This window comes from Patella vulgata, chromosome 1 (assembly GCF_932274485.2).
Source record: "Patella vulgata chromosome 1, xgPatVulg1.2, whole genome shotgun sequence".
Classification (NCBI taxonomy): domain Eukaryota; kingdom Metazoa; phylum Mollusca; class Gastropoda; family Patellidae; genus Patella; species Patella vulgata.
In genome coordinates this window covers 68,635,845-68,651,325 of record NC_065879.2, presented here as the reverse complement: position 1 = coordinate 68,651,325, position 15,481 = coordinate 68,635,845, and the positions used below count along the sequence as shown (strand labels likewise).

General features: G+C 34.4%; 1 protein-coding gene across 1 annotated transcript; it reads left to right on the top strand.

Moving 5' to 3' along the window:
* The first annotated feature begins 7,558 nt into the window (after window positions 1-7,558).
* LOC126822680 (uncharacterized protein C2orf50) lies at window positions 7,559-15,109 on the top strand. The gene is made up of 4 exons (XM_050551708.2): window positions 7,559-7,823; window positions 8,660-8,824; window positions 9,780-9,819; window positions 10,491-15,109. Exons 1-4 carry the CDS (start codon window positions 7,774-7,776, stop codon window positions 10,680-10,682), a joined length of 447 nt encoding a protein of 148 aa, XP_050407665.1. The 5' UTR covers window positions 7,559-7,773; the 3' UTR covers window positions 10,683-15,109.
* The last annotated feature ends 372 nt before the right edge of the window (window positions 15,110-15,481 follow it).

The following is a 15,481-nucleotide window of genomic DNA, read 5'->3' as shown; positions in this document are numbered from 1 at the left end:
CGACACTTGAAATCTGTGCCGGTGAGCAGACGGCAACATTGAAACTGTACAGTCACTGTCGGATATATATTTTATTTGCAACGTAAATTATAAAAGGATCGTGGACCCAAAAACAAAATAAGACCGTCATATTTACTCCGGGCTACTTGTAACAATTGCTGGATATTTTATAATACCGACCTTTCCAGGAATTACTTGGGGATTTATTTGAAGTCAACCAAGATGTCTGGACCATCAAGTTATATGCTTGGCAACACAAAAAGGTAACATTAATAGATTATATTTAATAAAAGTTAACCAGCGAAAACGAAAGACAATCCAATGGGCAGCTTCAATAGTTCGAACAGATGGGTATGAGAATAGAAATTCTCTCGTAAATTTGAATTTGACAAATTGAAAACTAGCCCTAAACGTATCGGATGTCCCAGGGGATACAGCAGGGATTGTGAAGCGTTATTGTTTCAGGCTGATATTTTTCTCCCACCCCCCGCTATAACATAATATTGTCATTTCTTTTAATTTTAACAATTAACGATACATCATGGGAGATTAGATAAAGAGTCGGCAGTTCTCACTATAATAGTTAACAACTAGATAATGTAAAGGAAATTTGCTGAAAATTTCATTTAAATTGATCCACTCTGAACCGAGGTTATAGCGATTGAATTTTCGGCCTAGCCTCGATCATCATTACTAAAGTTGGTACGATAAAGAAACATAGTCTCGATTCCATTTCATGATTAAATTATGAATGGAAGTCGAACAGGAAATCGGAACCTAATCCAATAAACATCGCAGGCTAGCGATGACATCGAGGGTTGATTATAATCTGGATAAGTTAATTAATGTCTAATTAATAATTTAGATAACATTTGAAGCCCAAAGAAAGACCTGCAATAAGCAGATTTAGCTCTTGCATAATGTATGTTTAATGAGTAAAATTTGGTTCGAATCGATCCTATTTGAAAGGGGCTAAGCTAAAATAAATAGTTGTGTTAAACTGAGTTATTTTTAAGGGGATAAAATATAATATACAATGTTTACTCGTTTTAATTTATTTTTAATCTCCATGTTCATTGATTGAAACAAGTTATTCTTTAGAAGCTGACAATGACTTCTTAAAATTTTAAGAAAAAAAAGTACTAGGCATTTTAGACAGCCATAACTTTCTTTAGGAATGTTCGATATGGAATATTGTGCCTTTAAATGGAACGACAGTTTTAATTCTTTTTTATCCAAATGAAAATGGTCTTTACTTATTACTTATAAAGTAATTGTTGTGAACTGCATTGTATCCATCGATCAGATGATTGTATAGATTGACCTATAACAGACATTATATTTAGCTATAAGTTACAATAACAGAACATAAAAGGCATTTATTCGCACAACAATTATACCATGGACGCTTATTGAACTAGAACGATAGACACAGTAATAACATATGTCATAGATATATTCGATCTATTGATAAATCGACACATACGACAACAAGCCCCACCCACTGTAGAAAAAGATCAAACAGATTCAACAAGCCCCACGCACTTATAACAAGCAATTACCCCCCCCCCCCCGCCGGACGCACACACACCCACACACACACACACACACACCCACACATATATATATATATACATATATATATATATAAAGCAATAGAAGTAACCCCAAAACAAAAACTATATCTAGAGAAAAAGCAGGTGGCATATAGAAATCGTTTAAATATATTATCCGGAACGACGCTTTGTGGAACGTAAATACATGCCGATTTAAATTAAAGTGTTTCTAGACAAACAGGCTCGAGTCGTCTCTTCAGTGGATTTCGCTATTCGGCCTTGAGGGAAAATATTTAGACATGTTTTACCCCTTTCCTACACCACTTCATTGATTCCAACCAAACGTTGTAAAAATGATCCAATCTTTTTTGAATTTCGACTGCCAAGTGTTTTTATACGTGTACGCCAACGTGAACGGGATCTCATGTTTTCGTCCTATCTGGACGACTAGATATTGTTCCTTGCCAGGCTCTTAGTCCACAACAACTGGCTAACAACTGGCTAGAGAAACCAAACTGAAAACTTCTGAGGAAATTTTTAGATCAACTCGGGATTTTCTGGTGGTGTGGTGTGTTTTGTTCTTTAACGCCTGCTTAGCAGACACGACCTAGAAGAGCCGACGCTTCTTCCTGAATATTCAAAAAATGATTTTGCAATATTTCCATTTGCGGCCTCTGACCATGGATTGGTTTAGTGGAAAGATTTTCCTTTATTAATAAAAAAAAACAGCGTTTGGTAATGGATCACTATAGATACAGCATTTATGCAGACAACTATGCGACTCTTTTTTCGAATTGGTAGATATCGTCTTTGTAGAATAGTTTTTAGGTGCCAGACCCGTCTTATCGTAAACTCGCCTTACTCCACTATCCTATTATTCGGGTTTGGTAGATGTCTTTTTAGTAGACTAGTATAGATGTTGGGCCCGTCTGACCGTGACCCCCTCTTACTCCACTATCCTGCTGTTTTGGGTTGGTAGATGTCTCCTTTGTAGAATAGTGTTTAGATGCCGGACCCGCCTAACCGTGACCCGCTATTACCTCATTTTTCTACTAAATTCAACCGTGGTCATAAACTTGTTGACCACTTCGAAGATCCGCAGTTTTAGGTCAGGTACGTTTCAGAAAGAGTATAGGTTCTTGGCGTTGAGAGGTATGTTGTTCTCCTTTCATCCACACTAATTCCCGTATACCGGACAGTCTACCAGTCAGCACCGTAAAGACTGAGCCTCGAGTAACGTACTACTTGTTATTAAGAATGCGCATGGTGTCGTATATTTAGGATAATTTACCCGTTTCGGCACCCGTTTCGGCTTACGTGGAAGTAAAGTTCTTCTAATAACGTTACATGTTTTCCTTGCAACTTCACCTGTCCGGTATTTAGTACGACTACCTGTAACGGGCTTAGTGTTCTAATTCGGCATTTGAATCATGTCGTATTCTACAAGAATTATGAGTTTCCAAATTGAAAATCGCGCTCCTATAACGTTCTAAGTCATATTTTGTCAGATGCTCGTAATTACCATACATACGATAAGATTCGAAGGCAGAATTAAACTTTATAGTTTATAACCATCCATTGAACACGTGGCCATAAAAGAATAAGGTATTGTGTTGACGGAGCGTTAAACCCCACCCCTTTCTGTTCCGTTTCCTCTAAGTGTAAACTGACCGAAGCCTTTCAAACATACACGCACAGGATTAAAATTGCATTAGCTCCAGTAAATATACCAAATGAAATAAAAGTCTGATATAACACGAAATTAAACAGGGATTATAAACTAGAGCCGGTATAGATTACAATAATCTCTTTTATCATTTAAGCTGAAACACTATACATACATTAGTCCAACCCGACTCACATACAACATCGATAGTATAGTAACATCGATCCTAAAGGGAAATCAAATTCAATGTCCTTCAATACTAAAAGACAAAACTGATTAATTATAAAGTCTAGGTTTTACTTTCGTTTTGGGAAATCACAGATCAAAAATATCAATCGATTGCTTAGAAATGGAGGTAGACATTTTTTTCCTAATCGTCTGTCAGAGCCATCAAACGTGTGTCCATCGCTGAACTGCGGAACACCTATAAGGGTTCCGATTGTTTGGCTCCGTTGGCTACTCAGTGGTCACCTTTAGACAGTTCATCACCTTCTGATTAAAGACGCCCACAATCTGCGCTCTAGTCCAACGGATGCCTTGGATATTGGGTGTATTGGATAATACTGCCATATCTGCGTTGAACGTTTATTTGACCGACCAAGCCAAAGTTTTCCGGAGACTGTCGATATACGACCAGACAATAGAGTTCTACACTGCTTTCTATTCATATATTAAACATTATTTTCAGGATTAAAAGTAATACAGATTTTATACAAATTTAAATACAATATTCAGCTGTCTGAAACCCGACAAAAATGACCATTGATAACATTGCTCAGAGTAATGTAATTTGACTGTAATTTCCATATTCATTATCTGCATGCATCTTTGAACTATTACATAGCAAGAACGGCCATTCCCTTCTTTAAATCTCGCAAAATGGCCAATTAAATAGGATTGAGATGTAGTACACCATAAGAAATCAAAATGCAATGTTTACACTTCCATGAACAGCTTGAATCACCCCTCTTCATTTGGGAACACAAATATTATGCTGACATTATTCCCAAATCGTATTTCTTTTACTGGATCCGCCCAGTGATATATTTACTACCGGTAATCACGAGACTCGACCTGGGTTTTATACAAATTTAATGATAAATCAATAAACAGCTCGTTACCATTGAAAATATTTCATGGTTTGTGTTGTACTTGACTGCGTGTTGGGTTCAGACATATTAAACAGCAAAAGAAACGCCAAAATATTTCCAGAGAGAGAGAGAGAGAGGGAGAGAGAGAGAGAGATGGAGATTAACGTCCACTCGACATAAACTAGGTCATTTCGGGACTAACACATGGTTCAATTTTATTTCAATAATTCACTTGCGCGCAGGGGTCTTTAGCAGTGGGAGGACCCGGTAAAAACACACGAGGTTGGACAGGCGACTCCAGTCCATGTCACGTACAACCGGGGAATCGAAACCACGCCAGTTGACTCAATGACAGAACTTATAATACACGTGCTAACAATTCGGCCAGCCCCCCCCCCCTTTCCAGATGGGGTTTAAAATTTCATAAATATCTAAAAAGCTTGTTTTTATATTTACACGTGGTTATTTTTTTGTTTTCTGTCTTTGCATTCGAAGTGGTAGAGTTTCCGCTAACTCTTCCTTGAATTGCAACTGTCAGACTATTTTTGGGTGTACTCCCTTAAGCAATGCGAAGTGACATCATATATCTCCTGTCAGCAGATTTCAAAGTGTTATATATCGAAAATATTACCGCTAATGTGCTCTTTTGGCGATGACAGCCGATGTCAAAAAATTACCACATGCAAATATTACCACATGCAATACAATTTACGTTTGTTTAGCTGTTCGGTTCTTTGTTACTGCGTCGCTAGGATCAGTAATTGCGTTTATACTTGCATACATACAGCCTTAATTAAGAGGACAATCTGTATCTTGATAGAACAGACTATTCTCTGATAAGAAATGTTATTTCAGGACATAGCTTTAATGAGTTCTTACATTATTATATAGTGGATATTAACTGTAAGATGGCTGGTCGTGTTCGAGGGTTTGTATAATATAATATAATGTTTAATATTTATAGGTATGCTTATCCTTTCCAGAAAACCTGATATCACTTCACATATAGACCGTTTACTATATTATATTGTTGTACCTTTGTATAGTATCAGATTGGTTTAATATTTATAGCTTGACCGTGAACCGAATTTCGGAAAATAACTTTCTGGAATTGACGGTAATAGTCCAGCGTCTAGGTTTGACTCACTTCCAGGTTCTTTTGCATGCACATCGAGTAAAAAACATCCCTAGTACGTATCTATTTGGTCCGGTGATTTTACATGGAACCGATCAATGTAACAACCGGTAAATGATAATTGTTTTTTTTTTATGAAACGAAATGAAATGGTGTTACTGTTTAAAGTCTTACTGCCCTGCTTCGACTGGGATAATGGAGACGGGCATACGGCATACCATGTACTATGAGGGAAATGTTGCTTGGACAGCGGCACTATCGGTTACTTAATAATATTGTATTTCGAATTAAATGTACCAAGGGTTCTTTTACATGCACGTAAAGGATCCGCTGGCATTTGGAATTCTAAGAACATTAAGCAAATTCATACGCCCTCATCTTCGCAATAATCTTCTTTCTAGCATTGTACGCGTATTCTCAGAAATAAACTCGTTTTCCGTTATAGTTGCCAATAAATGTTAGAAACAGTTCCACACCATTTTTGACATTCCAAAACAAAAATTGTCAGGCATTTATTTGTCTGAAAGGAAAGAATCCGAGCCAAAAAAGAAGAAGAAAATTTTATAGGTCCCGGCCCCTAAATATTAAGGTATAAGACATTATAGTCACTTTTCTGGATAACCGGCTTTGCGGTCAGCTAGGTACGTTCAGGATTAGTTTTTTCCGGGTAACTTGGAGATAGATGGATTATGAACAGACTGTTAGTCTGAGATTAGAAAATAACATTCTTCAATAATATTACATCATTACTAAATATGTTTAGCCTGGCAAACTCTGCAAAATAATAGCCCACATTCAACAATCTCTCTCAAATCTCGGCAAATCAGATATTAGTTTTCCATGATCTACGAAGATCGTCAAAGCCTTAGCCTTTTGAAATAATACACCGATATAATATAACATATTTGTATAGTTTTATGACACATATATTAAAGTACCTACACCTCTAGCTCAATATTATCCATATAATATTAGAAATTAAAAACACGAATTATAATTCAAGTTTGGTCCATTTCAATCAATATTGATGTTGTTATCTCACCGTGAAAATATGGAATTCTAATATCCAATATTTAAAGGGGCATTATGTAAGATTTAAATAAAGAGCTGGCCGTAGATAATGCAAAATGAATATATTGAAAATTTCATTCAAATTACTTTATTTTGAGCGAGGTTATCAATGGTTTTAGTTTTGACAAGATATGTGCATTGCTCGTAACTACCGTACTGGCCATTCGAGTCTTAGCCCAGCTTCTCCATTTTTAAATTAAATCTTTAAATGGCCGAACCCTTCTAATCTATAATTAAGGCCCAAAGGAAGATCCGAAATTGGCAGATTTAGCTCTTATATACTGCCTGTTTAGGAAATCGTGAACATTTTAAAATCATTGTAACACGATGTCGTGTACTCTATAGTTTCCAGCACCATTTGTAACGAACAAAGAGAAAAACATATCCCACAAGACAATGCAGAAGTAATAAAATATGGTTGATTCACAAACGACAAAATAGTAATTTTTAAAAAGAACGTGGAAACGACCTCGTTTAATTTTGACTGTTCACGTGTTTCACCGTACATAATTGATTATAGAAATTTCAATAAAAAGTTTAGAAATTGAATGTAAATCAGTTTATATACACATATATTGCATTTATATGTATAAGACCGATCTTCGACAACCCGACATCACGACATTTTAACCCGATAATACGACTTTTTTAACGACATTACGACATTTTTAATGTCGTTGTGTCGGGTGAAAATGTCGTGTCGGGTTAAAATGTCGTGATATCGTGATGTCGGTTTGACGTGGTGTCGGGTTTAAATATTGTGATGTCGGGTTGTCGCCTTCTGAAGGGCAACACCACGACATGATACCTATCAGCCAACATACAATTCCGTTATTTTCAATTTAGAAAAAAAAATCTATTTTCTATATTCGACAATAAGTGGTGTTTTTATATACAGTTGTGAAAAACAAATAATAAATATTTTGGTAGATACTAAAGAATGTTATCTTTACGTGACAACAAGGACTACAAATCGATATATTGTACTGGATAAAGTAGTCTATGTTATGAATTATTTACCTAACAATAAATTATTGAGAGGAAATTGAGGTAATATTGAGGTAATTTGACTACCGAATGTGCACAGATAACAGACAGGACAGAATCGTCAAACATAATTTAATCAAACTACCGTTATTCTGTTAGAAAGATAGTGGATATAACAAATTGTACTAAATATAGACTGTTGTATATAAAGTGTGGTTTATTGAGTTCAACCGTGGTATATTTGCTGTGATATTTAAAATATTAAACATGCAGAGACAAGTTTCAAGCGTGTTATTTTCTTACTCAAATAACAAAAGGTAAAATTTAAACAGATTTCATTTCCTCCTTTTTGCATTGAATGTCACATAATTTTTTAATCCGTTTAGCAAAAAGGTGTGCGATTATAGACGGGTTGGTGCACAGGAAAGAACACGCATCAATCTATTTGTTGTTAAGTGAATGGTGAAGTCAAGGGTGTGAACTTTAAACTTTTCTCCGATCTTTCTAGAAGACGTTATATGTCTACACCGACTTCGAACTGCTTGATTCTACACGCAGAACATTAATTATCGCTTTTAGTAGACGGTGGTACACAGCTTGGTCAAAGCCCAGCTTAACCGGAGCGGGGCCCTGGGCCTGACTAGAATAGTGGGGCCCCAAACGCGACGAAATGATTATTTCCTATCCTTTTGAATGGTACACGTGCGTAACACACCATTAAACGGTCTGTAATACAAGAATAATTCTATAATATCTGATAACACACGAAATATATTCAGTTCCGAATGGCATATAATGCGCAGAAATGGCATATAACTTCACAAAGAAGGTTGAGGGATAGCTCAGTCTCCGCCCTCGCACTGCTAGATCGATTACCGTGAAACTTTCATTTGGAATTTGAATTTTTTTCTCTTTTTGCCATAAACCGCGGGGCTCTGGGCCTGGGTCCCACTGACCGAAAGCTGGGCTTTGAGTTTGGCGCCAAGTCCAATCCCAGGGCCAGTCTGTGAGATTAAATTTTTTATGATCGTTACGTCAAAATGTTCTATTATTATGTCGTCATAATTAGTACTTATTATTTTAAAAACGTATATTTAATGTAACCAATGCCTGATTATATTGTAAGAAAACGTTTATTTGATTTTCCTCGCAGTGCCAACCATGATAGCTGCTTACCGAAAACTAAAGGTGGACCTTCAGCTGCTGCAGGAACAAACAGAAAATATACCGAGGGTGATCACAGAAAATGTGATGCTATTACACAAAATAAAATATGGGCAGAAAATGTAGAAAGTGAAAAACGATGTCTGAAAAATTGGTAAGCTTTAAATTGTTTTTCGTTCCAGCCAGATGTCGGGCTATTTCATTGATAGATTACTATTACTTTCAGTTATTCCAGATAAAATTCATTTTATCCAACAGTATTGTTCCGAAGACTCAAGTTTGGTCACCGTCCGTGTTTCGCTTTAATATTAAATTTTTAAAATGAAATGAAATGGGTTTTAACGTCCTTATACGTTTCTGCTCCAACCAGGCTATTGAAGACGGGAATACGTCATGCAGTGTGCTACGGCCTAAGACTCATATTGAATTCCAACTATCAAGGTCAGGGGTTCCTTTACGTGCATGCCAACGTGTACAAGGGTACTTGTTTTTTCGCCCATCCGAACGTATAAACATTGTTCCTTGCTAGACACACCTCTACCCCGCACCATTGATACGGGGAAACCATGATCTATCTAACTAGTGCAGAATTAGTGAGTATTGCGACTGGTTGACGGAATGTATGGTAGTGGACTTTGATTCCACCTGTAGTTGGCCAACTTTTCCCTACCATTAGTATTATATTTTCTGATAGAGAATCGGTTGTAACACTTTGGCCCTTGAGACAATTTTGTGTCTTTATAAAATTGTCTCTTCAATATAAAGTCAAATCTCACCAGAAAGTAAACACAAGAAGAAGTCCTATAGTACTACACAGTTTTTGACAAGTTATTTTACCTAAATCAGAGAATCGATGCCAGACCAGTTATTTGATAATGTCGCTTAAGAACATGGACGTGATAGACTTCCTTCCGACATTATAATTTGTCACTGTTATTCTTTAAAGGGATTTAATATTTTACTTCCTATTCCTTATAATAATAAAATTTGTTCCGATCGCTGGTACGAAATGTATTTATAAGTACGCTTGCGTTTGTTTGAAATTGAATTTTCTACAAAACGTACATGTATAGTCATCATAATAACGTTGTTCTTTTGGGCTTTTTTAGGAAAAGTGATTGGGGATTTTTAACAGAATATGATCCTCACGTAAGTCAATATATATGTAATTAATGAATTTGAGATTGTTTATGTCCCAATTCCTGGAAACAAGGACAGGTATAATGATTTGACGAGTCAGGAACAGGGGTTATTTCGTTTCCGGGAGCAAAGTCACAACACTTGACGAAATGACAGAGACTAAATCTCCACACGGTACTAACCAAGTTATTTCGGAACTAACATGATATAACACTTTCTTTTCAATAATTTGCTAACGTGCAGAGATGTGAGGAAACGCACGAGATTAAGCAGGCAACCGTACTCGTATAGCAATGAAATGAAACGAAATGAAATTAACCTCCTTTATGCCCCTACTAGGCTGAGCTAATAAGGGAAATTTGCCTGAACAATGGCACTACGATCTACTCTTATTTCGAATTCCATCTGCCCATGGTTCTTTTACGAGCACGTCAATGTATACACGGGACCTCGGTTTTTTGTCCCATCCGAACGACTATAAAATATTCCTTGTAGGGCCCTTCGCCCTGCATCATTGACAAGGGGAAGACTCGCATTGCAGACCTTATGGTCTATAGCTCGGAGCTTATAAGCCCACTTCTGATAGAACTTGTACAGGTTATGCTGTCAATTCGTATTACCCGAACGATATACCATAACAATAAAATCTGTGTATTTCACCCTTTATAAATTTATAACAGGGAAATCTTAAACCCAAAGAAGAGATGCCGGACAGAGTAGCTCTGTACTCCGAAAATGTACCAAATACCAACTCGGCAAACTACGGCAACAGGCTTAACACAGAAGTAGGACAAACGATGCAAGCCATGGAGTTTAAATTCTACAGCGAAAGAAGACGCCGAAAGATGGGGGACGATCTCATTTGTTATTAATTTATAAATTTAGAGTTTGATAGTATTATAGTTTATACTTCTACAAATCAAGAGTACTCACAATCATCTCTGCCATATTCGATTTGAATTTCAATAGGAGTGATGAATTTAATCATATCATATTAATTACCAATTAATTCATCAATTTTCATTTAATAAATTCATTGAAAGATATATTTGTATTTCATAAATTTCATATTTCATTGTTATATATACTTAGAGTTAACGATTAATTTGATACTATTATAGTCGAAATCTAAACCCTTTTAACTACATGACTGTATTTACATTGTGTACGGTATTCATTGTGTAATACAATAAGTTCAATACTGAATTACACTAACGAAAATCGAAAATCAAAGCAACGATGCATGTTATTTCATGAAATGTAATTAGCGTTAATTTTTATTACCAATGTTTAGGCGAAATCTAAACTCTTTTAAAGGGACAATAACACTCTTGCTGGCTTGAAAGCTCCAGAAAATAAATAATATCTCTATCTAAGTACTAGATGTTTAAGTGCCCTACCTGCTGTGTAAATTATCCATTACATCCTATTTTACTTGTCCAGAGGGTTCGAAAATATTTTTAAATCGAAGTTTCATTTGAAAAGGTTTACGTTAGACGTTTCAAACCATTATGTTGAATTTTTCAAAATTTTTAAATAAAGTGTTTTAAGATGAAATTTGTATCATCAATTAATTGAAATATTCTAAAATAGTACAATTTGTTGACCAGAATAAAGATTGGGACATATTATTCAGTTACAACAAGAGTGGTATTGAGCCTTTAACAATTTACATTTTGCCACAATATAAATTATTTACAATGTATTCGGTTTGTATAGGTGAATTTTTAATTACATTTTAAGAGGATTATAGGGTTATGAAAATTAACATGTTTAAAATTTTATTTCTGTAACGAAAAACGAAGCAATAGTGCATGTTACTAAATAGATTATACAATTTGTTCATTATTTCAAATAATCCTCTATCATTTTTTGAATAACAGTTTGAATAACAATTTAATTTGAATGGTTAAAAAGTCCACGAAATTGAAACTGTGACAAATCTTATATAGCTACAGGGTAGAGAAACTTTATTATTTACAGATTTATATATTTTATTGTCATATTATTATATATCGTAATCAAATTACTATTGCTAGAGTGCATGGATTTAATCTATCTCATCGTCGTCATATTGGGTATACATAACTGTCTATTACAGACTAAAATTTAAATCTTTTTACGACAATGGTAAAATGATTATCTCAAATGGTACACTGTAACAAAAATTTCCGTGAAAAAACGTAAAAAATTCCGGAAACAAAAATTACCAGGAAAATTTTATCCGTATTTGTTTTTCCTGTAATTTACAGAAATTCCCTCAATTAACATAAATTCCATTTTCAAATACAGAAAAAAAAAATCCTGACCATGCGTGCGTGAATTAGCTTTATTTAACGTCCGCTTCCACCGAAGTGATATCGCAGATGAGCTTTAAACGTAACCGATAATCTTTAAACGTAACCTCTTTTCGCTAACATATATAAGAATCGAGAGCAAGGTATCACAAACCGCTACTCGTCAGTGGTTGGAGGCTTTCAGATGTAAGTTTTCGGTATTATCAATTCGCAGGTATGTTGACTCTGCCATAGAGACAAACCGACTTACACTGGCCAACCGGTTGCACTATCCGGATTTAAGCGTGCATGATTACCAGATTTTACAACCTTAACACACGTAGCATTAAAACATATTTTTACATATCTATGAAAATACTTACAATCTGATTTCCGTATGATGAATAACAATACACTTTATAGATCTTATAAATAATGGAAATTAGATATACACGTCAATTAATATACCAAACGTTACAAAATATGATTCTTCATATTATGGTTAATAAATTGAAATGAATACTATAACATGATGATTATTAGGAATGATTATATATGTATACTATTACTTATCGTTGCACCGTTTATCCCGTAAAATAACAGAATTAAGTCCATTATAGAAGGGAATAAAACATTTTATCCCTAAATTTCACGGAACTTCCTTGTCATTCCACCGTTTATTCCGTAAAATAACAGAATTAAGTCCATTATAGAAGGGAATAAAACATTTTATCCCTAAATTTCACGGAAATTTCCTGTCTAATACTGAATAATCCACAGAAATACATAAAATACGTAATTTGAAGAAATAATTCACACTATTAACACAAGTTCGCCAAAAAAATCCATCGATTAACAGAAAAAAGGTGTTAAATTACGGAATTCGGCCACATAAAAAATGGATATTTTTTACAGTGTATAGTGATTATCTCAAATATTATAATGATTGATCAAATTCCATAGTGATTGTTTCAAATTCTACTGTGATTACCTCAAATGCATAATGATGATAGTCATAACTGCTTTAATGTTACAAAGCGTCACATGATTTTAGAGAAAACCAGAGTTAGTGTAATTTGTATAGTTTCTATCAAAAGCATATAGAGTTCTATGCGCCATAATTATATGTATTGAATTTCTACTGTCTCAATTCGTATATTTTTCTCGTTAAAAAATGTACAAACCTCTATTTACGAGTTCATGTTCGAATAAACACATTGTCTGAGTTTAATATATAATTTGCCAGGACCGACAGCTGACCCCGACCTCATGGTTTTGCGAGATTTCAAAGTTCGTGATATGGATGTTCAACTGTACTGAATCGCTAAGACGAGTCTTGAACTGACGAATAATCGGACTTGAACACGCGACAAAATTTATTCTGACTTAGATTGTAACCGTATTAGCCAAATTTTGAATATCATTTTCAATTAATAAGCGTTAAAAAGAAATCGTTTTTTCGGTCAAATTCCACCCCGATTATAGAATTTTCTTGATATTAAATGCCAAAACTTTTTCGAGCTTTAGATATAAAAAAACCCCAATTGTTTGGGATTATTTCAACATTAAAATAGCGAGAAAACTGTTTATTTATTTTTATTCGTTTGATATTAAACCTACGTGATTATTATTATATCAATAATATTGTATTTATTTACACCTATTTCTTTCAGATATTGTCTAACATTAAGTTATACACCCGGTATTACTGTAAAATGTCTCAAATATCTTATATCATTGACCGAAATGGCATGATTGTCTCAAATGTTACCTTAATTGTTTCAAATGAATGTTTCAAATGGTATAATTATTATTTCAAATGCAAATGCTTTAATGACTAAAATACTATATTGATTGCCTTATTTATTATAGCATCTGCTAAATGACTATCTTTAATAATCAAATACCATGATGATTGTTTGAAGTTTTGAATTTTTCTTATGTCATGCTATATTAGACTTATATGTTTACAAATGTATGTCTCAAATGTTATGTTGATTGTCTAAAAATACTAACATACATAATTATGTGTCTCAATTACTATAATGATTATTTCATGTGATAAAATGATTATCTCAAATGATAAAATGATTATCTCAAATGGTATAATGATTATCTCAAATATTGTAATGATTGTTTCAAATTCCATAGTCATTGTTTCAAATTCTATAGTCATTGTTTTAAATGTATAATAATGATAGCCACAACTGCTTTAATGTACCAAAGGCTATATCTGAGAAAAAAATTGTCCGGATAAAATATTTTAGTTAGTTTAAACCTGTTTTTTTGCACCGACAAAACAATGTACAATACATTGGGGATAAGGACAAAAGAGATGACTTAACTTATGGAATTTTGGGTGATGTTACCGATGAAAGGTAGCAAATTAGGCTGAATTCAAAAATTTTAACAATCTGCCAACCGCCGCAGACATGTAACGTTTTAACTTTCGACTAACGGGTGCAAACTTTTCAAGGAATTCAACAAAATGGAGCTAGTTTCCTGCACAAGCTGGACAATGAAAGAGTTTAACGGAATGTTACTGAAAATGGCTTACTCTAAATAGGCCGAACTTGGATGTTCCATAATACGAAGAATCAAAATTTAGTTTGACCCTGATATTATTCAAAATTGATTACATTTATTTTTCGTGATTAGAGTGACAATTCCTCTTTAATTAGACTATCTTCCGATTCAACATCTATTTTAACAATATCTGTCTTAACTGTTTGATGAATTCTTTTTTATTTCAGTCTGAATCCCCTCCGCCTATTATATAAATCTACAAGTATACTTGTGATATTTTAAAACTTATTATATTTAGTCTTTTCCCACCTTTTATGCATAGTTGCTTGAGATTTTGACATCTTCAGTTGATTAAACTGTATTATTGCCCTAAGTGTTAATATCGAATCCCAAAATCTGACCCAGAAATCTATTTTGGTCCACAAACCCAGTAATGCCCCATTTTATACATGCTTTAGCTGTGATTTTGTACAGAAAATAAAGTCGTTTATATTAATTTTCTGATTTTGTTCCTTTTTATAGCGCGCCAGTGCCGTGGAAGCGCGTATACTTGCCGAACGATGGTGTCCGACTTTTGAGTCTTATAAAGAAAACAGTGTGAAATGAAAACAACATTGACGCAAAGGTGTTTAAGATGTAAATCAAGGCAAACATGTTACGAATTGTCTATTTAAAGTTTTAAATACCAAAGTGTTAAAAATTTTTTAGTTGAAACTAATTAAAATACAGATCAAGCTCCGTTCCTTTAGACTTTCGATTTCTTCCACTCAACATAGATGAGAGGTCACGTCGGGGGGGGGGGGGTCATACGTTGACTTTAACAGAATGACATAAAATATATTTTATTTTGCTTTACTCAATAGGTGACC

Bases quoted from the DNA above. Each gene is read 5' to 3' on its own strand.
- LOC126822680 (XM_050551708.2), top strand. From the start codon at position 7,774: ATGCAGAGACAAGTTTCAAGCGTGTTATTTTCTTACTCAAATAACAAA. The intron at 7,824-8,659 runs GTAAAATTTAAA...TTTTCCTCGCAG, and splicing joins TCTTACTCAAATAACAAAAG to TGCCAACCATGATAGCTGCT. The intron at 9,820-10,490 runs GTAAGTCAATAT...AATTTATAACAG, and splicing joins TAACAGAATATGATCCTCAC to GGAAATCTTAAACCCAAAGA.